This window comes from Vombatus ursinus, unplaced genomic scaffold (genome assembly GCF_900497805.2).
Source record: "Vombatus ursinus unplaced genomic scaffold, bare-nosed wombat genome assembly UNPS02014158.1, whole genome shotgun sequence".
Lineage (NCBI taxonomy): Eukaryota > Metazoa > Chordata > Mammalia > Diprotodontia > Vombatidae > Vombatus > Vombatus ursinus.
This window is the reverse complement of record NW_020953936.1, coordinates 2,778,533-2,803,058: the sequence shown is the minus strand read 5'-3', so window position 1 is coordinate 2,803,058 and position 24,526 is coordinate 2,778,533. Positions and strand designations below refer to the sequence as shown.

General features: G+C 38.5%; 1 protein-coding gene across 1 annotated transcript in view; it reads right to left on the bottom strand.

Annotated features, from left to right (window-relative positions):
• The window catches only part of FRMPD1 (FERM and PDZ domain containing 1), a 76,779-nt gene extending 58,900 nt beyond the window's left edge, over positions 1-17,879 (bottom strand). The window contains exon 1 of the mRNA XM_027859087.1: positions 17,779-17,879. Within this exon, the coding sequence (XP_027714888.1) occupies positions 17,779-17,879 (101 nt within the window). The remainder of the gene's footprint in view (positions 1-17,778) is intronic.
• Positions 17,880-24,526: the final 6,647 nt, after the last annotated feature.

The following is a 24,526-nucleotide window of genomic DNA, read 5'->3' as shown; positions in this document are numbered from 1 at the left end:
GGGGAGAGAGTACAGGACTGGAGGTGGCCCAGCAAGCCTGTGGCAAGCCCCACCTCAGCACACCAGAGGGACATTCTGAGACCCAGGTTGATGGAGCAGGCTAGTGCCAACACCAGGACCCCCCTCCCCACCCCATCCCCTGCCCAAGAGCCTCAATACAGGCTGGGGAACCAGTAGACAGCAGCTCAGAAAACCACCACAGGTGATGGCTTTCTCGAACAGCAAAATCACTGGTGCCTCAACACAACTCTGGGAAGCACAACTCCAGAAGGCAAAGCTCCAGATTGACAGAAATCCACCAGCAGAGAAACATCCCTGTGCAAGGTCCAGGCGAGCAAGAAAAGAAGCTTGGGTAAGTGCTCCCTTCACTCCAGCAGGAGAACTCAACATTTTTTTTAAAAAAATTTTTTTTCAACATTTTTTTTTAAAAGTCAAGAAATAGGCAAACACTATGAACAAAAAGCAGAAACAGGAAATGACCATAGATTCTTATTTTGGGGAAAGGGAAGATCAAGGCACAAATTCAGAAGAGGACAACATTGTCAATATACCCACATCAGAAACCTCAAAGGGGAATATGAACTGATCTCAAGCCCTTCTTGGAAGAGCTCAAGAAGGATTTTAAAAGTCAAATAAGAGAGGTAGAAGAAAACTTGGGAAAAGAAATTAAGTATGCAAGACAGAATCAGTAGCTTGGAAAAAGAAGGACAAAAACTAACTGTAGAAAACAAGTCCTTAAAAAATAGAATTGGCCAAATGGAAAAGGAGGCACAAAAACTCAATGAAGAGAAGCTCTTAAAAAGTAAAATGGGCCAAATAGTAAAGGAGGTACAAAATCTAATAGAAGAAAACAATTGCTTAAAAATTAGAATTGGGCAAGTGGAAGCTAATGACTCTATGAGAGAGCGAGAATCAGTCAAACAGAAACAAAAGAATGAAAAAATAGGTGAGAATATAAAATACCTCATTAGTAAAACAACTGACCTAGAAAACACATCCGGGAGAGACAATTTAAAAATTATTGGTCTACTTGAAAACAATGATGAAAAAAAGAGCCTGGACAACATTCTTGAGGAAATCAAAGAAAACTGCCCTGAGGCCTAGAACCAGAGAGTAAATTAGTCATCAAAAGAATCCACCTATCACCTCCTGAAAGAGATCCCAAATTGAAAATGCCAAAGAATATATTAGCTAAATTCCAAAACTACCAGATCAATAAGAAAATATTGCAAGCAGCCAGAAAGAAACAATTTAAATATCATTGAATCACAGTCAGGATTATGTAGGACCTTGCAGCTTCTACATTAAAAGATCGCAGGGCGTGGAATATAATATTCCATAAGGCAAAGGAACCCAACCAAGGATCCACTACCCAGTGAAACTGAGCATAATCTTTCAGGGGAGGAGATGGATATTCAACGAAATAGGGTACTTCCAAACCTTCTTGATGAAAAGACTCCATAGCTCAACAGAAAATTTGACCTTCAAATACAAGACTCAAGAGAAGCATAAAAAGGTAAACAGGAAAGAAAAAAAAAAACATTATTAATAAGGGCAAACTGTTTACATCCCTGAAAAGGAAGATAACACTTGTAACCTTTTTTTTTTTTTTTTTTGGGGGGGCTAGGCAACAAAGGGTCCACAGGCCCAGGGTCACACAGCTAGTAAGTGTTATGGGTCTGAGGCCAGATTTGAACTTAGGTCCTTCCAACTCCACAGCCAGTGCTCTATCCACTGTGCCACTCAGCTGCCCCAGACACCTGTAACTCTTGAGAGCTGTAATGTCATTATAAAAGGGTGTATATTTAGACAGAGGGTGTGGGTTTAAGTTGACTTTAATGGGATGGTAAAAAAATCTAATTAAGTGGTGAAAAGGCACAAAAATCAAATACAGTAGAGAGAAAAAAGGGAGGGAGATGAGCAATTGTTTGAACCATACTCTCATCAGATTTGGTTCAAAGAGGGAATAATATAATCAGTTAGGTATAGAAATCTAACTTACCCTTACCCTATGGGAAGTAGAAAGGGAAAAGAAAAGGGAGGGGATAATAGAGGACCCCAGCTTCTGGGATAAGAACTCACGATTTGATAAAAACTGCTGGAAAAGGGGCAGCTGGGTGGCACAGTGGATAGAGCACTGGCCCTGAAGTCAGGAGGACCTGAGTTCAAATCCGGCCTCAGACCAAACACTTGACACTTACTAGCTGTGTGACCCTGGACAAGTCACTTAACCCCAATTGCCAAAAAAAAAAAAAAACTGCTGGGAAAACTGGAAAAATGTATGGCAGAAACTGACATAAACCAACATCTTATACCCCATACCAAAATAAAGTCAAAATGGGTACAGATTTAGATATAAAGACTGATACTTTAAGAAAACTAGAAGAGCAAAGAATAGTTTACCTTTCAGATCTATGGAAAAAGGATGACTTTATGACCAAACAAGAGATAGAGAACATTATAAAATGCAAAACAGATAATTTTGATTACATTAAATTGAAAAGTTTTTGCACAAAGTCAATGTATCCAAGATTAGGAGGGAAGCAGAAAACTGGGAAAGAATTTTTACAACCACCATCTCTGATAAAGGCCTAATTTCTCAAATATAGGGAGAGCTGAGTCAAATTTATAAGAATATAAGTCATTCCCCAATTGAAAAATGGTCTCAGCAATACAAGGATCTAAGACATCTCTAAAGGTCTCATGATGGAAAATGCTATCCACATCCAAAAAAAGAACTACGGAGTTTGAATACAGATTGAAGCATACTATTTGCTATTTGTTTTCTTCTGTTTTGTTTTCTTTCCTTTTTCTGGTGGTTCCTCCTATTGGTTCTAATTCTTACTTACAACATGACTAATGTGAAAATATGTTTAATAGGAATATATATGTATAGCCTATATCAGATTGCACACCGTCTTGGGGAGGGTGGTGGGGAGGAAGGTGGAGAAAAATTTAAAACTCAAAAGCTTATGGAAGTGATTGTTGATAAATCAAAATAAATTAATAAAAAATAAATACTATTTGATTAACCGACATTGTGTTCAAATAATGCAAGGAGGTATGTAATATACTTCAGAAATATTTAGATCTAAAATAATAAAAATGTTGTGCCTTAAGGGCTAAATTTCAATTGTCTGGACAATTCACCTCTTTAATGAGGCTAAATTATGATGAATCAATTTATTTAGTATTCATCAAAAAACTGGGTATCCAGATAAGTCACTATCTTACATTTTTTTCCTGAAGGCTACACTTTTAATTTTAATTACTTAATTTTATTTTATTATTTGTTAAATATTCTTTATTTTAATTTTAGTTGATAAAGGATTATGTAGGTACACAGCTATAGGAAATTTTTGTGATAGCACTTCCATATTCAAATCACTCAATAAATATCAATAAGTAGTCATCTAACTGCATATTTTATCCTGAATTTACTGCTTACATTATAAAACTAATGTTATTCTTCTATATTTTTATAATGGAAAAGTACAGATTCATTCACCATACTAAAGAAAGTTCTGTTCTGAAAATGACATTAGTTTTAGGTTCAGTACTCAGCTCTTTTCTCTATTCTCTGCCTTTCCTTGGCAAGTTAATTCAACTCACAATTTCAACTGTTACTTCTAAGCTGAGATCTCTAGTCCTGACATCTTTTTGAGAAAAACAAATTGATATTTTTTTCATTTTGGTAACTGGATTCTATTTTGTATCTCTGCCAACATCTTGTACACTGCCTAAGTCAATGTTTCTTTGCCTCTGAGTTAAGTTCATAAGTTCAACTTTCTTCTTTGAGTTAAATAAGTTTAGAAGTTCAGTTTTCCTGCTAACCAATTTTCTATTCTATTCTTGTGTCAAAGAAATCTGTTCTTCTCTAAAGTTGCAGATGGATGCCAGGGAGTCTGGTCTGTTACCTCTGAAACACTGACTGTCCTTCAAGAAAGTCTGGTCTCAACGTCTTATACCGTATAGCAAGATAAGGTCCAAATGGGCATATGATTTATACATAAATGGTGATATCATAAGCAAATTAGGAGAGCAAGGAATAGTTTACTAGTCAGATCTATGGAGAAAGAAAGAACTTATGACCAAACAAGAGACAGAGAGAGCAATATGAGATGCAAAGTGGATAATTTTGATTATATTAAATTAAAAAGGTTTTGCACAAACAAAACCCACACAGCCAAGATTAAAAGGAAAACAGAAAGCTGGGAAGCAATTTTTTACAGCAAGTGTCTCTGACAAAAGACCTCATTTCTCAAATATATAGAGAGACTAAGTCAAATTTATGAGAACACAAGTCATTCCTCAATTGATAAATGGTCAAAGGATATGAACAGGCAGTTTTCAGATGAAGCTATCTATACTCACGTGAAAAAAAAATGTTCTAACTCACTATTGACGACAGAAATGCAAATTAAAACAACTCTAAGGTACCACCTCACACCCATCAGACTGGCTAATATGACAGAAAAATTTTAACTGTTGGAGGCAATCTGAGGAAATTGAGACATTAATGCACTGTTGGTGGAGTTGTGAACTAATCCAACCATTCTGAAAAGCAATTTGGAACTATGTCCAAAGGACCATAAAACTGTGCGTAGCCTTTGATCCAGCAATACTACTACTGGTTCTGGATTCCAAAGAGATCCAAACACAAAAAGGGGGGAAAGGATATATTTGTACAAAAATATTCATAGCAGCTCTTTTTGTGGTGACAAAGAATTGGAAATTGAGGGGATGCCTGTCAATTGGGAATGGTTGAACAAGTTGGTTTATGTGAATGTAATGGGATATTATTGTGCTATAAGAAATGATGAGCAAGGATGCTTTCAGAAGGACCTGGAAAGACTTACATGAACTGATGCAAACTGAAGTGAGCAGAACCAAGAAAATATTGTACATAGTAACAGGAACATCATGTGATGACCAGCTCTGAATATCTTAGCTCTTCTCAGCAATATAATGGCCTAAGACAATTCCAAAGGACTCATGATGAAAAATGCTATTCACCTCCAGAGAAAGAACTAATGGAGTCTGAATGCAGATTGAAGATACTATTTTCATGGTTATTTTTTTCCTTTCATTCTGTTTCTTCCTTCACAACATGACTAATTGATTGCACATACATAAGTTATATCAAATTGCTTACTGTCTTGGGGAGGGAAGGAGAAAATTTGGAACTCAAATTTTAAAAAAATGAATACTAAAATTTGTCTTAACATGTAATTAGAAAAAATAAAATACTATAAAAAAAGAAAAGAAAATCTGGTCTGTTATCACTGTGATATGAACTACTGATGCAGGTGGACACCATCAATGAGCTTTCCATAGCAACAAGATGGAAGAAGGGGTTGTTGCTAGCCCTGTATTCCAAACTTTCATTCAATCATATTGTTTTCCCGTTTATGATGGTGCCTTCTAGCTTTTGGATGCTCTTCCTTTTGTCTGTAAAAATTATGTTTGCCTTCATTCAAGGTGTTTTTGCTTACTGAGGAGCTAAAGACCCCTTTTATACCAATATACCTTTATACCAATAAATTGAATGTACTCAGAACTTTGTGCCTCAGTTTACTGTAATTTTGACCACAATATCTTGAATGTCTTCCATCTGGAATGCACAGTTGTTGGCACTAATGATGGAAACAGGAATGTTCAAAGGAAGAAGGAAGAGCAGGTTTGAAAAGAGATGAAGTTTGTTTTTTGACGTCTAGCACTGAATCTCTCAACTCCCACTTACTCTGGGCAGGTCAGTCCCAGAGAGTAGTTGGCTACTCCTCACCTTGAGGTCTTTGGGGTAACCATGAGGAGTCAGGGGGTTCTCTAGTACTGTAAGCTTCCATTGCTATACTCACAAATGACTTTCAGGCAATATCATTGGGTGCTCATTAGAGTTAATTAGACTTTGGAAGCCTCTGACGGCAGAAAGTAAAGAAGAATTATGAAGCCTCTTGATGAAAGTGAAAGGGGAGAGCATAAAAGCTGACTTGAAACTTAACATCAAAAAAACTAAGATCATGGCGTCCGGTCCCATCACTTCCTGGCAAACAGAGGGAGGAGAAATGGAAGCAGGTCAGATTTGATATTTTGGAGCTCAAAGTTCACTACAGATGGCAATGTAACAATGAAATTTAAAGATGCTTGCTCCTTGACAGGAAAGCTATGGAAAATCTGGACAGCATACTAAAAAGCAAAGACATCACTTTGTTGACAATGGTCCACCGAGAAAAAGATGTGCTTTTTCCAGCGGTAATGTATGACTGTGAGAGTTGGACTATAAGAAAAGCTGAGCACCATAGACTCATCTCTTTCAAACTGTGGTGCTAGAGAAGACTTTTGAGAGTTCCTTGGACAGCAAGGAGATCAAATCAGTCAATCCACAAGTTAATTTTGACATTTATTAAAAGGACAAATACTGAAAACTGAAGCTTAAATACTTTGGCCACATAAATTGTTGCATTCCTGAATACGTCAGCCTGGATGTTCTACTTCTACACGCAGGTTAAGTGGAAAATTACCCCACTGGAGGCAGCTAAGTAGTTCAGGGGATAGAGCACTAGACCTAGAATCAGGAAGACCCGAGTTCAAATTTAGTCTCAGACACTTCTGGGCAAGTCACTTAACCTCTGTCTGACTCAGTTTTCTCATCTATATGGGTATAATAAGAGCACCTACCTTCTAGGGTTGTTGTAAGGATCAAATGTGATTTTTGCTAAGTGCTTAGCACAGTCCCTTCTTTCTTTATGAATTATACCATGTTATCTATAAATTTCATATTTCAGTTTAAAAACCTTTTTACATTATTGAAAACGCACTTTAAAAGTTACGGTATAATAAATTAGGGTAGTTCCAAGCTCATTAAAAGAAAGCAGGATAAATCAAAAGATCTGAGTTTACAATATTCAGTTTAGTTCCTAACTGTGAGTCCGAGAGCATCAGATGGCAACAAGTTAAGAAAGATTAAGAGAAAGAGAAAAAAAAAGTCCTCTTATAATAAAGAAAAAAAGCAATTCTTTAGGTTTTACACTAGAAAATATCAAGATGAAATATAAGTGTTCTCTCCTCCCCTACCCCCTTCTGGTTTCTGATCATGGAAAGAGCCCTGGGAAAAGGCCAAAGGAGTAGAGAACAGGAACTTTCTAACTGACCAGAAAGTCTAGGAAGGCCAAATAAAGCCTTGACACTTAGTTGTTTTGTAGCAATTTTAACAAGAACCAACTTGGAGCAATTCAGAAGCAGCAATCTACTACAGTCTTAGGGCGAATAGAAGGGGAGGGTTGAGATCCAGAGTTATGTCAGTGTTTGATGACAGCCGAGGAAAAGTGAGAAAGATACCAAATCATATCCAAGGCATATTTCTTTAAATCTTGTCCTATAAATAGTACTTTTTCAATATAACATTTAAAAATGTTTTTAGCTGCGCTGAGTTCTCTTTTTGATAGAAAATGCAACATTGGGTAGAAAAATAAGTTATAATACACACACACACACACACACACACACACACACACACACACACACACCCCATATCTCAGTTAGTGACAAAAACATAACCAAACGATGACTATATACCTAGGGGCAGATTAACTTTTAAGTCAAAACACCTAAAAAAGAAATGAACAGCTTGCAAACCCAAAGCCCTAAGTAGCAGCTAATACCATAAAACCAAACCAAGAGGCCAGATTGTATTGCATATAGGTGACATTTATGTACAATTTAGCTTGCAAAACACCTTTACATAGATCAGGGGTCCTTAATCTGGGGTACATGAACTTGTTTTAAAAAATATTTTAATAACTATTTTAACATAATTAGTTTCCTTTGTATTTATCTTATATATTTAAATACAGTATTCTAAAATGGGATCCATAGGCTTCATCAGTCTCTTAAAGTCTATCAAAGTCATTCATGAGACAAAAAAAAAAAAAAGAAACTTTGACATAATTTATCTCTTGTGAGCCTCACAACAACATTGTAAGAAATGTACTATAGGTACTATTATCGCCATCTTACAGATGAGCAAACTGAAGCTCAGAGATTTTAACTGATTTGCTTATGACCAAACACCTATTAAGCAAGAGGCAAGATCTAAACACAGGTCTCTCTTTCCCTTTAGCCAAATATTCTTTCCTCTGTACCAGGTTCTCTGTATAGGGTATTAAATTATTCAAAAGCATTAATTAAGCACTTACTTTGTATAGGGCACCAAGCACAACACTTGGATTCAGAAAACAAAAACAAAACATTTATTCTCCTAGATAGCTTACATTCAAATTTGGTTATGACTTCTAAGTCAGAGAAAATTAAGAAACCACTCTGATTGATTTCACTACAAATTAATGTTATCTCATCTCAACTGGGCCTTCCTTCACTACAGCAAGGTAAACATTCTATTCCTTCCTAGTTAAGCTAGCGAGGCAGATAGTGCGAGTAATCCCAGACTGTGGCTTAGTAAGGCGCTATTGTCCATAGGACAAAGGGCCATAGGATTCAGAGTAGAGGCCAATGTTGAGCTAGTTGAGTTGGTCAAGATAGAGAAGGGGGAAGAGTGTAGCTAGTGCGGAGCGTGATGGTCTGGGAAAAGAACTGAGGAGGACAGAGAATGGAGGTTACAGTGAGGATGAAGGCCATAAGGCATAGGGAAAAGACAGAATGAGGAAAGATTATAATCAGATAAAGGAATTTCCATATTCACAAACAAGAATGTGAAACGTCTGTGGGTGATGATAAGATAGAGAACATGACCATCTCAGGTGGAGTAGTAGGTCCTGGGAATTGTATAGATTGAGCACTGGGGAAATTCAGATATCTGAGGGGGCATCAATAATTATACTGCAGTCCCCTAGTAATAGCAGAGAAAGCTTGTGAGCCAGGCACTGAACTCATTGAGGAAGGCAGGAGCATGTTCTAGTGTTTAACAGAACAGTCACCAGGATCTAGATTGGATGATATTTGGATAGCATGAACCTGAAATGAGGAGAAGTTATTTATGTTCACATCAACTGTACATTTCATCATGTAAGCTGAGAGAAGAGGAAGCATGATCATTTGACTAGCTCTGACCAGAATTTTTCTCAAATCCAGTTTGATGATAAGGAAGAGGGAAAAGAAAATAATGCTAGCAAGACTTCTAAAATAATGAAATTTTCAGGGGTGTTTTTCTCCTACAGGAGGGTGATTTAGATTTTAGCTAGAAATCTCCAGAGAGATGGAAAGAAACATTCAAAGAAAACTAGTAAGGATAATTTTAAAGTATTATTATGGCTGAAAGGGGTTTCTTCCATAGAGATACTTAAGATTTAAAGGAAGTTACCTATTCCATCCTGAGAAAGCTCTGAAACTCTGGCTACTTTCTTACTTTTGCTTTTGTACTTCTTTATCAACTGAGAAAGATGTAGTTTGGTTGATGTAGGTTAGTTATTATTTTAATGAAGCTACTATTGATTTAAATAAATTTAAATGGTTTTGCTATCTTCTTTTTGTTGTTCAGTTGTTTCCAACTCTTTATGACCCCATTTGGGGTTTTCTTGGCAAAGATACTAGACTGGTTTGCTATTTCCTTCTGCAGCTCATTTTACAAATGAGGGAAACTCAGGCTAACAGAGTGAAGTGACTTGCCCAGGATCACAGCTAGTAAGTCTGAGGTCGGATTTGAACTCAGGTCCTCCTGACTCCAGGGCTAGTACTCTATCTACTGTACCACCTCACTGCCCCATAACATTCATTAAAAAATTTTTTTAGTTCCACATTTTCTCTCTCTGCTTCACCTCTCTGCTCCCTGAGACAGTAAGCAATTTGATATTGGCTATCTTTGTTCAATCATGCAAAACATATTACCATATTAGTCATGTTGAGTCATAGGAGTTTATTAAGTAGCAGGAGGAGGGGCATGGCTAGACATATCCTTTAGGAAAATCACTTTAACAGTTATATAGAGGATGAACTAGAATAAAGAAGGGAGACCAATTAGAAGGCTATAGCAATAGTCCATGTGAGAAATGATGAGGACACGAAGTAGGATGTTGGTTTTATGGCTGGAGAGAAGAGGATGAATGAGAGGTATTGTGAGTCATGAAATGAGCAGATTTGCCAAGTGATTGGATATGTGTGGTGGATAAAGTAAGCAGCTGAGCAGGACATTGAGGTTTCACACCTGGGTGACTGAAAAGATGGTGATCAGCTTGGCAGGAAGAGAAGACTTTTGGAAGAGGGAGGATTTTGGAGGAAAGATAATAAGTTTTCTTTCGGATAGCTTAAGTTCGGGATGACTATAGGACATCCAGTTTAAAATATCCAACAAGCCAGGTATGATAAATTTATCTATTCATTCCTTGAATCCATGTACTCCTCTTAAAAAAATTATTTATTTTTAATTTATGAAATAAAACAAGCATTTCCACATGTAGGATAAAAAAAAAAAGATTGCACAAGAAACTGCAGATCTATTTTACGTATAACTTGCTATTCCTTTTAAATATATTATAATGTTATCATGTAACTTTCTTTTTTTCCTTCTCTCCCCCCTCCTTTACAGATGGCTACCTATATATATATATGTATATATATATTCTATACTTACTTCTATTAATCAATTTTTTCTCTTCCTTCAGAGGCCTTTTGTAGCTAATTTGGATATTTATAATAGTTAAAATGACTTAGTCGCTCAAAGTTATTCCCTTTTTTTTCCCTTTTTTTTTTTGGTGAGGCAATCAGGGTTAAGTGATTTGCCCAGGGTCACACAGCTAGTAAGTGTCATGTATCTGAGGTTGGATTTGAACTCAGGTCCTCCTGACTCCAAGGCCAGAGCTTATCTACTGTGCCACCTAGCTGCCCCTCAAAGTTGTTCTTAAAACAATACTGTTACTGTATACAGCATTCCCCTGGTTCCCCTCCCATTCAGGGTCCCAAAAACCTTCTGGGAGGTAGGGTGACAGCATGGAATGAATACTGGCTGTATGGTTAGAGGATTTCAATACTTATGACCTGTGTGACACTGAGCAAATCCTCCTTGAGCCTCAGTTTCCTCATCTGTAAAATGAGGGAGCTGCACCAGACAGCTTCTGAGGTTCCTTTCCCTCTTTCTAGATCTATGCTCCCCTGCACCTGACCATGAACCAAAGAAGGCTACTTAGCCCTGAGGCCAAGAATTCTGGCCTTGGTGCTACCTAGGGGGGGTGTTTAGGAAGAAATGAAATAAAGCAATTGAATCACTGCTATATTATGCTGGAATAATGATCAATCTTACTAAACTTCCCTACCAATAAGAGGTAGTTAAAAACACAATATAGTACACGTTTATGTCAGTAAGCTTTCATTCTGCATTTTTACTGAGTCTGTCACTGGGAGTGCAAAAATACCTAGATATCAGCATTATCTATAATTCATACAGATAGTTCATATTGATCTGGAGTCAGAACAGTATGTCACAATGCAAAGTACACTAGATTAAAAGTCTATTAAGGACTACAACTCTACTACTTAGTAGCTGTGGGATTGTTGGCAAATAATTTCCATCTCTGAGGGTCTTCTCACTGATTAAATGAGAGAACTAGAAAAGAGGATGTCTGGGGTCTTGAATATGAATGACTGAACAGATACACTAAATCCTGTGATGTAAATGGGATAACTAGGGTCCCAGGTTTGGATACAGATCAGGGACTGAACTGAAAGAGAGTACTTCAACACTGATTGTGGAAAGCAATGGGAGGAGAAACTTGGAGAGAAAAAAGGAAAGCCAGCTGAGATGTTTAGTGGTCTCTGAGAGAAGACTTGGGAGCCACATCTCCAGGCCATTTGGGGATACGATTGAACACGATTCCACTTTATACAAACACTAATGAAAACCTTGTATTTTTCCCCGTTTAGTGAGGGGACAGAGGTGCTTCATATTGACTGGTTTTGTTGTTCAGTCATGTCTGACTCTTTGTTACCCCATTTGGGGTTTTCTAGGCAAAGATACTGGAGTGGTTTGCCTTTTCCTTCTCCAACTCATTTGACAGATGAGAAAACTAAGGCAAATAAGGTCAAGTGACTTGCCCAGGGTCACTCTGGTAAGTGTCTGAGGCCAGATTTGAACTCAGGAAGATGAATCTTCCCAACTTCAGGCCCAGTGCTCTATCCACTGCACCACCCAGCTGCCCATATTGACTGGGTCTGGCCACTAAGTCACCTATTGGCTTCTCTAACTCTATTTTCAATCCAGCAAGTTATCTCTCAGAAAATATAAATTCAACTGATTCCCATTCGGGATCTAGTTTTTAGGGTCATAGAATGAAAAGAAATTTAGATATTATCTAAATACAACCTGCAATTAATTCTTTCTCCTCAAGCAATAATGAGGATAATTCTGGCTTCAAATTTTAAAACTGTTCCTGTTGGAGCAGTCTTTTGTAAAACAATCTCTCTGCAGGTAGACAGAAAGGAGGTGAGGAATATGGTAGCCTCCCCTACCTGCTAAATGAAGGAGAGCAGGACTCAAAAACCACTTGAGTTACCCTGATGGAGGAAGAGCTGTACTAATGGTGATGCTCTCTTGGCTCATATGCAAGGAATTTAATATCTACTTACTTCCAGTTCTCCCATGTTCCCTCATGTTTCTCCAGGCCTATGTCAACATCAGTCCTGAACCTTGACCTACAATGCAGTCCAACTCTCTACTCCCTGCCCCCAGGGCCTTATCCTGTTTGATTCAGAGAAGAACCCTAAAAAACCCACTCTGTTTCACCTAACTCCATCTAGGGCCCCACTGAACTGTCCCATGTCCATCTTCCCTTATCACATCTTCATTTTGTATCTGCCTTCACCAAAGCTTGCTCAATTCACTTTCTCTCTATCCATTCCCTTGTACTGGATTTTGTCCTGCGGTACCATGCCTCCTAGTCACACCAGTTTAAGGTCCTAAGAACTAGTCACTTCTTGGGAGCATGAGCCATCACCCAGAACTGTGACTAACCCTCTCGGCAGCCATACCTACATGCCAAGTCTTTGACTTAGGGAATGTGGAGCTCAAGGGCTAGATCAGAACCATGTGCCTGGACAGCAGGGTCCCTCCCCTTCTTTCTCCTCAAGATGAGGGCTGTGACTCAACCTCAGACTTTTTCCCCTGGCAAAATAAGTGGCATTTAAGGGAGACTGCTGTCTTCTCCTACCCTGACTTTGGTATTCTAAACCTTCTTAAGTCTGCATTAAGACAGACTCTTAGAGACTAGCTTTTGGGAAATGTGGTCTCAAAGAGCCTGTTGTTTTCTTTTCGTCCTAGGAGAGACTCAGAGACTCCCAAGAGTCTGGGCAGAGCTCCAGGGCAACAGCACAAAGAAGCTGGAGTTTGGGAGTTTCACTTTGAGTTGGTGAAAGGAGAAGAATCTGAGCCTAGAAAATGAATGGAGTCAAGAGAGAAAGAAGCTCTGGTCAGCATTTTGCAAGAGTAGCTAGAGACTGGGGACCTGAGCTTGGAAGAAATGTGCTCTGCATGATAAACAGCCAGTATGGGACAGCTGGAAGTATTCAAGAGTAGGTGTGGAAGCATATTTAAAACATCTTTTTTAGTTTAACTGAAAATGTTAAGAAATAATATTTTATGCAGTCTAAAACCCTTTCCAGACTTTTCCCTTTAGCAAAGTGAGTAAAGCACAAATCTGACCATGTCACCCTGCCCTACTCAATAAAACCCCAGTGGCTACCCATGTCCTTCAGGATGAAATATAAAATCTTCCATTTGGCATATAAAGCCCTTCACAACATGACTCCTCCCTACCTTTCCAGTCTTTTTACAACTTACGGCCTTCTACTTACTCTGTGATCCAGTGACGTTGACCTCTTTGCTGCTCCTCAACAGCACTCTCTGTCTCTAACTTCATGCTTTTTCACTGGCTGTCCCCCATGCCTGGAATCCTGTCCTGCTTCCTCTACCTCTTGGCTTCCTACAAAGTTTCAGGTAGACTATCTCCTTCTGCAAGAAGCCTTTCCTGATCCCTCTTAATGCCTTCCTTAATAAATGCTTGCTGACCTGATTTGGGTAGAAAAAGCTATATGGCCCCAGAAAGAAAGTTAATAACCAAACTTAACCCCTGACAAGATCAGTTTACTGCTCCTCCACACTGCTGAAGCAGCTAGTGCCATGACCCATCTAAAGACACTGTCCTCTTTTCTATTCAAGGTGAAGATATTGATCATAGAGGGGAGGTTCCTTTAATTATCTTCAGGAGAATTAGAGAGTAGGGGTCAAGGAAGAAACTGAGAAGTGACTGCTGTTTTGTAATGTTAACCCCAAACTGCATTTTAACATATTGTGATGTTTTCCTTCTTCAAGATTTCTATAAATGTTACCTGAAATCATTTTGGATAGAGAGATATCTGTGGATATGGGGGGTGGGGAAGGGGAGGATTGTGACAGTCTGGATGTTTCTCTATTCGAGAAATACTTGGACCTAGGATATTAAATTGTTTTTGGTAGATTTGTGCCCAAAACTCTGAGTAAAATATTAATATATTTTTTTCTTTGACAGAGAGAATAAATATCAGACTATAAAGTAAGATTTCTCATTCATTCTCCTCCCCCTCTAATTGAAGAGGCAGAAGCAGATTCCAAAGGTCATCTCTGTTCTCTAAAGTTTGATTTATAATTTTTGTTAAAGTTGCTTGAATTTGCTGGGTGTCCAACAGACATTAGATGTTCCTGGTTGTGTATTCATTATTTGTGAAGGAGGATCATGATGGAAGGGGCCAACATAGCAGGGCATTATGCAGAGGCAAAGAAGTGAGCAGAGAGCAAAGATTCACTCAGTCTGGAATCTTACCAAAGTGAACCCAGTTAGGGACTTGACTTACTAATAATTTTTATTAGCTTCCTAATATCATACAAAATTAAGCCATAAGAATATAGACATTTTCTCTCTCTCTCCTTCTCCCCCACCACACACAAACAACTGCCTCAGAGGTAATTAACATCCATGGTCTTTTCTCCCAGTTCAAAACCTTCCATCAGATCTTGAATGAAGGGAGGTCATACATGGGGCCTTTGAAGGGAGGAATTGGGTAAGAGGGACTCAGCCCACATTACAAAAGGTTGGGGCTACCTAAGGTGTGGGTGCAGTATGTAGCTGGTTTGTCTGTGATCCTAACCATCTCCAAGCCCAGACTCTTCTATAATGTCACTTTTATTTTTCTGAAAAAGGACAAGGCTTTAATATTTTTTTTAAAAATGATTTGGAAACAAGATAATAGTTTTTGATTGCCTCAGAGAAATGGGTACTTCAGAAATACTTGAACAAGCTGTATTTCTCTCTTTGGCAAACAAGGCAGAGAATCTGAGCAGGAAAATTAACACCATTCAAAACTGAATGCATTCAAACGTTCTGCATCAGTAAAATTAGATCAGTATCTATCTGCTTTTATTTTAGGATGTAGAAGACTCTGTCTAAAATAGTAAAAGGGTCCAGGAGAAAGAAAAGAGCTGTCAAAAGTCAGCACATACATGAGAGGGATGTTAAAAAGCAAATTGTTTGGATACATAATCATGCTTTTATCTTCCCTCCAAAACCTGTCGTTCTTCTTAACCTTCCTGGTTTCTGGCCATCCAGGCTCTAAGTCTATAGCGGGTTTTTTTTAACTTGCACCTCTTCTACCACATCCTATGAGTTGTGAAGCCCTGCAAATTCTACCTCCAGAATATCTTTTTTGTTGTTGTTCTTTTCCCCCTACCAATTGATAGTATCTTATTTTTTCCAATTACATGTACAATTACATTTTTCCCTCTGCACCCCCCCCCGCAACCCACCCCAAGATGGTAAGCAATTTGATATAGGTTATATATATTCAATCATGTAAGACCTATTTCCATATTAGTCATGTTGTGGAAGAAGAAACAGTTTGCAAAAAAATTACAGTTTGCCAAAGGAAAAAAACCACACACAAAAAAAGTGAAAATAGTATGCTTTGATCTGCATTCAGACTCCATGGTTCATTCTCTGGATGTGGATAGTATTTTCCATACTGAGTCTTTTGGAATTGTCTTGGATCATTGTATTGCTGAGAAAAGCTAAGTCATTCATAGTTGATTATTGTACAATGTTGCTGTTACTGTGTACAATGGTCTCCTGCTTGAAGCTCACTTCACCTGGCATCAGTTCATGTCTTTCCAGGTCAGAATATCTCTTGCATCTGTCTCCTCCTTTCCACTGCCACCACTCTAGTTCTGACAGTTGTCCTCGCCCCTTTCTACCTCTCTGTTGCTTAACTGCTGACCACCCTTCTTTTCCTGGATACTCTGTCCTCTCTGAGTTTTTGTGACCCTGTTCTCTCCTGGCTCTCCTCTTATCTGCCTGACTGCTTCCTCTCAGTCTCCTCTCCTTCTAACTCTGGATGTTCCCCAGCCTTCTGCCCTAGACCCTTGTCTATACTCTGAGCAACTTCACCAGTTCCTTTGGGTTTAACTATCATGGCCATGTAGATAACTCACTGATCTATATATCCGGCCCCAGGTCTCTTCCCTGAGCTTAGACCCACAACACCAATGACAATCAATTAATGAATAAATATTTAATAACTGCCTACAATGTATCAGGCATTTCAGAGGGTCTTAGAGATATCTCAAACTCCCAAACTAAACTCACTGTCTTTTCCCCCTAAGCTCTCCCCTCATTCCTACTTTCCTGTTTTTCTTGAAGATAATACCTTTCTTCCATCCTCCTCAGGTTCATAACCTTGGCATTATCCCCCACTCTTCACTCTCCCTCACGCCATAGCTATAATGGAGAAAGTACTGGAGTTAGAATCAGGAAGACTTGAGTTCAAATCCTGTTTCAGATACTTATGACCCTGAACAAATCACACAAACTCTTTCAGCCTCAGTTTACTCATCTGACAATAACAGCACCTATCTCACTGAGGTTTTGTAGGCATCAATCAAGATAATATATGGGAAGGGCTTTGCAAACCTTACAGTACCACATAAATGTTAGCTTTTATTATTATTCATTCAGCGGCTAAATCTTGCTTTTTCTATTTCCACAGTATCTTCTGCAACTAACCCCTCCTTCAACTCACACAACTATCATCTTTGCAACAGCCTCTTCATGGTCTTTCTGCCTCAAGTCACTCCATTCAGACCATCCTACACATTCCTGCCAAAGTAATTTTCTTTAATGCAGAACTGACCATGTGACTTCTCATTTTCAATCAAGTCCTGTGGCTTTCTATTGTCTCTACGACAGAATAGAAACTCCTGTTAAGCTTTTCACCACCTGGCCCCAAACTATCTTTCCAATCTCATTGAAACCAATGACACCATTCTCAGAATAAAACGCTCCACCTCTTAACTCTGGGCATTTTCTCCATTCAACCCCCATGACTGTCCCTCATCCCTATTAGCTGGCTTCTCTGTTTTCCTTCAAATCCCAGTTAAAATTCCACCTTTTACATGAAGCCTTTCCTAATCCCTCTTGATTCTCATGTTTTCCCTCTGTTGATCATTTCCTATTTATCCTGTATATAGTTTTTTGGGTATATATTTGGTGTCTCCCCCATTAGATTGTGAGCTCCTTGAGGGCAGGGACTGTCTTTTGCCTCTTTTTATATCCCCAGTGTTTTTAGCACAGTGCCTGGCATATAGTAGGCACTTAATAAATGCTTACTGACTAACTTTAAGAGGTACAAGGAGACCTGAGACGAAAAAATTTTAGGAGTATATAGAAACAGCAAAACCTTCAGATGGCTTGATACTATTGATCCCAACTCTGAGCAAAACATTTATAAAATAACATCTCTGTTGAGCCTTACCTGGGTGAATTATCCCGAGATCGTCTGAGCCATCTTGCTACCATTTGTTCTATTCTGTGTGCTTTTCTTGTCTGTAATAAATTGTTTTCCAGATCTTCCATTTACCTAAAAATATAAGAAATAAGAATTTTCATTTAGAAACGAAACAAAATATATCACTAAACTATGTTCAGTCAAAACAATGTTTCTGGCAAAAAGTGTCTTCATTTTGCATATTTTAAATGTAGATATTGACAATAACTAACATTTACATAGCACTTTAAAGTTTACAAAGTGTTTTGTGTATATTGTCTCAACTGGATGGCACAGTGGATAGAGTGTTGGACTTGGGAATCAGGAAAGACCTGCATTCAAATTTTCAAATTCAAAATTCAAATTCAAATCACTCATCAGCTGTGTGACCCTGAGCAAGCCACTTAACTGGTCTGTGTTTCAGTTTTAAAAATAATAGCACCTGTTTCCAAGGGTTGCTGTGAGGATAAAATGAGATAACATATGTAAAATGCTGTGCAAACCTTAAAGTGCTATATAAATGCTAGTTGTAATTATTATTATTATTGAACCTCACAAAAGCTCGATGAAGTACCACATATATTATTCCATTTTGCACTTGAAGAAACTGAGACTCAGGTAAAATAAGTTGCCCAAGTTTACATAGCTAGTAAGAATCAGAAATGGAGTTTTAATCCAGGTTTCCCAACTGCAAATCCAGCACTCTTAACCATACTATGTTCTTCTTCTGACTGAAGTACAGTTATCTCTTCCACATTGCAGGGTTAGGGGCATAGTGCCCTCCACAATCTGGAAATCTGCATAAAATTTTTTGGCCTTCTCTTCATACCAGAGAAGAAGTTTGAATTATTACGGTATTAAAAGATAAAATATATTGATATAATATAATACTATACATATATTTTATGCATTTCTGAGTTTTTAAACTTTTTCATGTCATCTGCTGGCCTTCACATGTCGTCTGCAGCTCCTGCAAAACTCCCCCCAATTCTCATTTAATTTCTTATGCTGACCTACGATATATCAAAACCATGATGGGAAAAGTTGTGATGGCTGAAGGATAACTGTAAATCATTAAAATAGTTAACTAATGTTTCCTTAACTAAGACTCTCTTCCAAATGCCTCATTGTTAAGGTGAGTCCTCAAAGGCTTTATCATTTGTATGCTGACAAATCTCAGCAACTTGGAAAGGCCTCTCAAGGCGCAGTGGAAAGAACATTGTTTTTGGAACTGGAAGACTGTGATTTGAATCCTGGTTATGCTTACTACCTATGTGACCTTGGGCAAAGTCACTAACTTCTCAGGGCCTCACTTTACTTATCTAAGGGGTAGCACGAGATGACCTCTGAAGTCATGTTATCTATAATCCTACTATTTTCACATAGAAACAGTGCTATAAATATTGCTTCCATAGAGATAATCTATTCTTTGAAATGTTATAAACAGTGGTCAGGATCTATGATTTTCAGTTGGAAGGGACTTTAGAGATCATCTGCTCCAACCCTCTCATTTTATAGATGAGCAAATTGAGACTTCTTTTTTTTTTTTTGTGAGGCAATTGAGGGTTAAGTGACCTGCCCAGGGTCGCACAGCTAGTAATTACCTGGTCTGAGACTGGATTTGAACTCAGGTCCTCCTGATTCCAGGGCTGATGCTCTATCTACTGCGCCACCTAGCTGCCCTGAAATTGAGACTTCTTAAGAGACTCACTTAGGTGAGTTGTCCAGTGAGTACATAACAGGGTTGGCCTATGTTCTTTGAAGCTATAGTTCAGCTACGTTATGGTTTAAATGGGCTGGCATGGGATATCCTGTGAAACATAACAGCATTTAGAACTTGGATTCTAAGAGAAAAGAGCATTCCACATTTCAAATGACTAAGAAAAGAACAGCAATCAGTTATTACCTTGGAACTACCTGTACTATTAGAGTACCTCCTCACCATTACTATCAGTATTTTTGAACAAGGGAGACAGTTACTACACAATACTTTAGTTTGAAGGTGAGGATGGAGGAGAGGAACTAAGTTACCTGGATAGCATTTTGATGGGACAATAGCAATTATGACCCTGAGGTGCTGTCTTACTTTCTATATCACACAATTATAGGGGATGGGTTCCCATACATTTAGCCAATGAAGTTAGGCAAAATACATTACTATCAACCTATAAGATATCTTTTCCCCACCTCTGATAAAAATTTTATGGCCCTAAATTGGGACACAATTCCAAAAGGAAGTCCAAAGTGACAAATGAGGATGATTTTTTCAGGCTAAAAGTTACTTAATTTTGTTATCTCGTAAGCCTCTCTCCTCAAGAGAGCCTAGTTATGAGACATTGACATAGATTTTTCTAATGCTTTGAACATTTATCTAAGCATTTCAAAGTGTTTATATAGCACTATGTCCCCAAAGACCTGGCAAGCTATGGCCCACGGGGTCAACATAGAGTCAGACATGACTGAGAGACATGTCCCCAAAGATGTTTGTAATGTAAAGAAGTAAGAATACATAAATGTTATTTTTATATTGAAATCAGATTAAGAGCTATAAGGGTTACTGCCACACCTAGAAAACAAATAACAGTATATACACATGTTTCCTGGCTTCTCTCTTCATCTCTGGTATACATTCTCATCCATGTGGTTTAGTAATTGAAAGGCATATGTTTTCAATCCAATCCGCATTCCTTAGACTTGAAGAAATGTTCAGCAGTGGAAGACTCCCAAGCTAATCACCCCAGAGATGATTGGTTGCTGGGAGTTAATAACCACCGTGATTGCTCTGTCAATTGCCAGAAGGAATTTAAAGGAAAAGGTTATGTGATGCACACAAAGATAGACTATGTTTACAGGTTCATAATATTATAGATATACAGCTGACATGGACCTTAGAGGGTGCTTCCAAGAATTTACTATCCTCCCATCTTTCACACATCTTGAAAATTAATCTTTCAAGATCCTCGAAGTTGTGTCCCCTAGAAGACCAGCAGCTTTCCCCATCTTTGTTTTCTTTCGTGCCATTTCTACTTCGCTTTCTAAGGAATGAGATGTTAGAGTCCAACTGTGATGGACCTACTTTTATTGATGGAGAAAAGATATTATTATATGTGTTTATAGGTCTTTTTCAATTTTTTTCTGTTCCTTGTCATCCTTCCAATTTCATCTTTAAATGTCTTAAGGATAATATGACTTAATGCAGTCTTTCACCAATCTTTCTTTTCTTTTTCTCTATCCTTTCTTGTTTTTTAGGCAATGCTGCTCATAAAGTACTACCACCTTCCACTGTTAAGACTTTCTAAGCAAGATTATATTCTGAACTAGCATTACTCTACCCAGTCATCCCTCTCTCTCCATTTGGCAAGGAGATCAAGCATTTCTTGGCCAATATAGTTTCTAGGGTTGTTCCCCTCCCCCATTGTGATTTACATTGGTTAAACTTCATTAGGAAATGGTGACAGTCTGTGTTGATGTTTGTTCTTTTATTCATTTCCCATTTATTGCCATAAAAAAGTGAATAGAAAAGGAATGTAGCTGAGGAGAGAAAGCCAACTCAAGGTGGATGGTGAAGATGGTTTCATGGGAGAAAAATGAGAAAGAGAATTGTTATTACTTTACAAGGGAGATTCGAGAGAGATAAAAGGCCCAAAATTCTCACCTTTGGGTCTTCTCCTCTGCATGCATTTATTTAATTAATATTTTTGTATTTGTATTTTCCTTCATATCACTCCTACAACATTCTAGGCTCCCTGAGGGCACAGACTATGTCATTTTTTTCATCTTTATATTCCCAGAACCTGGCATTAAGCCTTTTCACATGGTAGGGGTTGGTTGAACTGAACTGCAAGTATTGTACCTTTCATCTCTTATCTTGGTACTTTTGTACCAACTGTCCTCCCTGCCTAGAATGCACCTCATTCCTCACCTCCATATCCTAGAATCTCTAGCATTCTTCAAAATTTAACTTAGCATACCTGCTATAGGAAATCTATCCTGACCCTATCCTCCCCTAGATGTTAGTTCCCTCCTCCCAGAATTTTTTTTGAATTGGGCATGATATCATTTTCCCACACCCTGTGCGGAAATCCCTTTGACCTAGCATATGGCACCTACTCTGAACTTAGAGACTTAGAAAGTTGTCTCTGTAAGTTGAGTTTTGCATATCAGAGGTATTCAGAGGTATCAAAATAAGATATTCCTTAAAATCCTTTGTGATTACAGCCTACTTCACAAGTACTGAAGTGCTACTTAATTAGGAAAACAAGGTATAGTTTTAAAGAAAATCACTTGTGCAGAATTCACTGGTTATATAAATGAAACATATATTTCAATAAGCTCTCCCACAAAGGGAGCTATTGCATCCACTTCTCTTTTGACTGCTCCTGCTAGTGGTAGAAGTGATGGTAGACAAACTTATGCTCTTTGTAAATCTTAAAGCACTATATAAACACCAGTTATTAATGGAATCCTCCACTACTGGAGACACAATAGTCAAGCCATACTTCTAATGAGTCCAAGAGTAGGACATATCTAGGCAACTTGGTGGTAAAGTAGATTGAGTACTGGACTTGGAGTCAGAAAGCCTTGAGTTCCAATCCTGCCTCAGACACCTGGGCAAATAATTTTTCTCATCCTCAGTTTCCTCATCTGTAAAATGGGGAGAATAACAACATGTAATACATAGGGTTGTTACGAGGTTCAAATAAGATAATGTATATAAAATACCTTACAAATGGGGACTGGTTGAACAAATTATGGTATATGAAGATAATGGAACACTTTTGAACCATAATAAATGACAAGAGGGATAAAGGTGTTGAGAGAAACACGTGAAGATTGTATGAATTGATGCAGAGTAAAGTGAGCAGAACAAAGAGAAAAATTTATATAATACCATTTGTAAAGACAAATCACTTAAGAAAAAGACTGAAGCTCTCTGATCAATGACCAACCATAATTCCAGAGGACTTATGATGATCTATGCTACCCACCTCCTGAAAGAAATCAATAATTCAAGATACAGAGTGAGACATGCATTTCTGGACATGGACAATGGTAGCATTTGTTTTGCTTCATTATGCACAATTGTCACAAGAGTTTTGTTTTTCTTTTAAATTAGTGGAGTGGGAAGGATAGAAAATAGAAGGAAGAGGAAAGGAAAAGCAGGGTCACCAGATGCTACAGGGAGATGGTGCTTTGACAAAGCACTTCTATCACTTGCTTTCTCATGCAGCAATAGCCTAAAGTCACTAGTCTGAAGAAGCTTTTAAAACAGTCAACAAGGGCCAGAGTGTTCACTGAGGCATTTGAAACATTGTGCTTGGCCCCCAGCTGCAGACAAGGATCAGAACCATAGATCTTGGTTTCTCCCAGCCATCCCAATGAGCTATTATAGAGCTAACTCTATGGTGCTAAATGACATTAGAAGGCATAAACACATAATGGACGTATGGTCCTGACAAATACAGTAACTGTTTTCCTTTCAACTCCGGAATTCCCACCCCATTGTCCTTATTGGCGAATATGACATGTGGCCCACTATTTCAGGCCACATTAGCTCCAGCCAGGCCTCACTTTACTCTCCCTTCTTCCTACCACTCCCCATCTTCATGATTATTTTTTGGGCCCTCCTGGCTCAGTAAATGTAAATTGTAACTGTTTCTCTTTTGGCCGGCAACCCTGAGGGTCTTTCCCTCCCACTTTTTTTAATTAAAGGGGCCATCCCTTGACTCACTTCTTGCAGAGGTCTATTCACTGAATAGGCATTACCTCACTCAAAGTGAGACCCTGAAAAGACCTTAGCTTAAAAAGGCCAGGATCTCTCATTGCCTCCTGGGCCATCTCTGATCGTTCTGATGAACATCTGGCCACTGGACCCAGATGGCTCTGGAGGAGAAAGTGAAGCTAGTGACCTTGCACAGCCCTCCCTCACTGTAATCCAATTCAATTGCAAATCATGTCATCATCTCCCTGATGTCATGGTCCTCTTCGAGAACAAAGGACAAACACAACAACAGCAACAACGACATTCCCCATACACTCTCCAGTTCTGGAACCATAATCAAATCAACCATTGCTACTGAAAAAGAGTGTGTCAATATATTTCTCTATGGTTCTACTCACCATCATCACAACTTGCTTTCCAAACCAAAATACCCTTTACAGGGACTGAATAGTAAGGGGATCTTGGGGCAGTCAATGAGTGGTCTGGTTTGCACCCTTTCCCTCCCCATCCCCCTTACCAATATGGTAAATGTGGTAGGAAAGTTTACTAAATTTGTATACCTGGGTTAGATGAAGTTTGCTAAGTGGATAGTTGGCTAATGTGCATTCTTATCCCTAAACATAAGGTTATTTGGGATGGTCAAGAAAGTGCTCTTCTAGGCATGTGAACTGAGCTTTGAAGTAAACTTGAGATTTGCAGGAGTAGAAGTGAGAAAGGAGTACATTCCATCCAAAAAGACAGGAGACGGAGTGCCATGTGTAAAGATTTTTGACAAGGCCAGTTTGGCTGAACTGAAGAGTGGATGAAAGGGAAGTTTGTAAAATGAGCCTGGAAAGGTAGGATGGAGCCAGATCGTGAAGGGTTTCGGATGCCAAACAGAGGAGTTTGTAGTTTATCCTGGAGGCATTAGGGAGCTGATGTGGTCAGATCCCCTACTATAGGAATATCATTTGGGGAGCTGTATGGAGGATGGACTGGAGAGAGGAGAGATGTAAGCAAGGAATCAAATTCAAA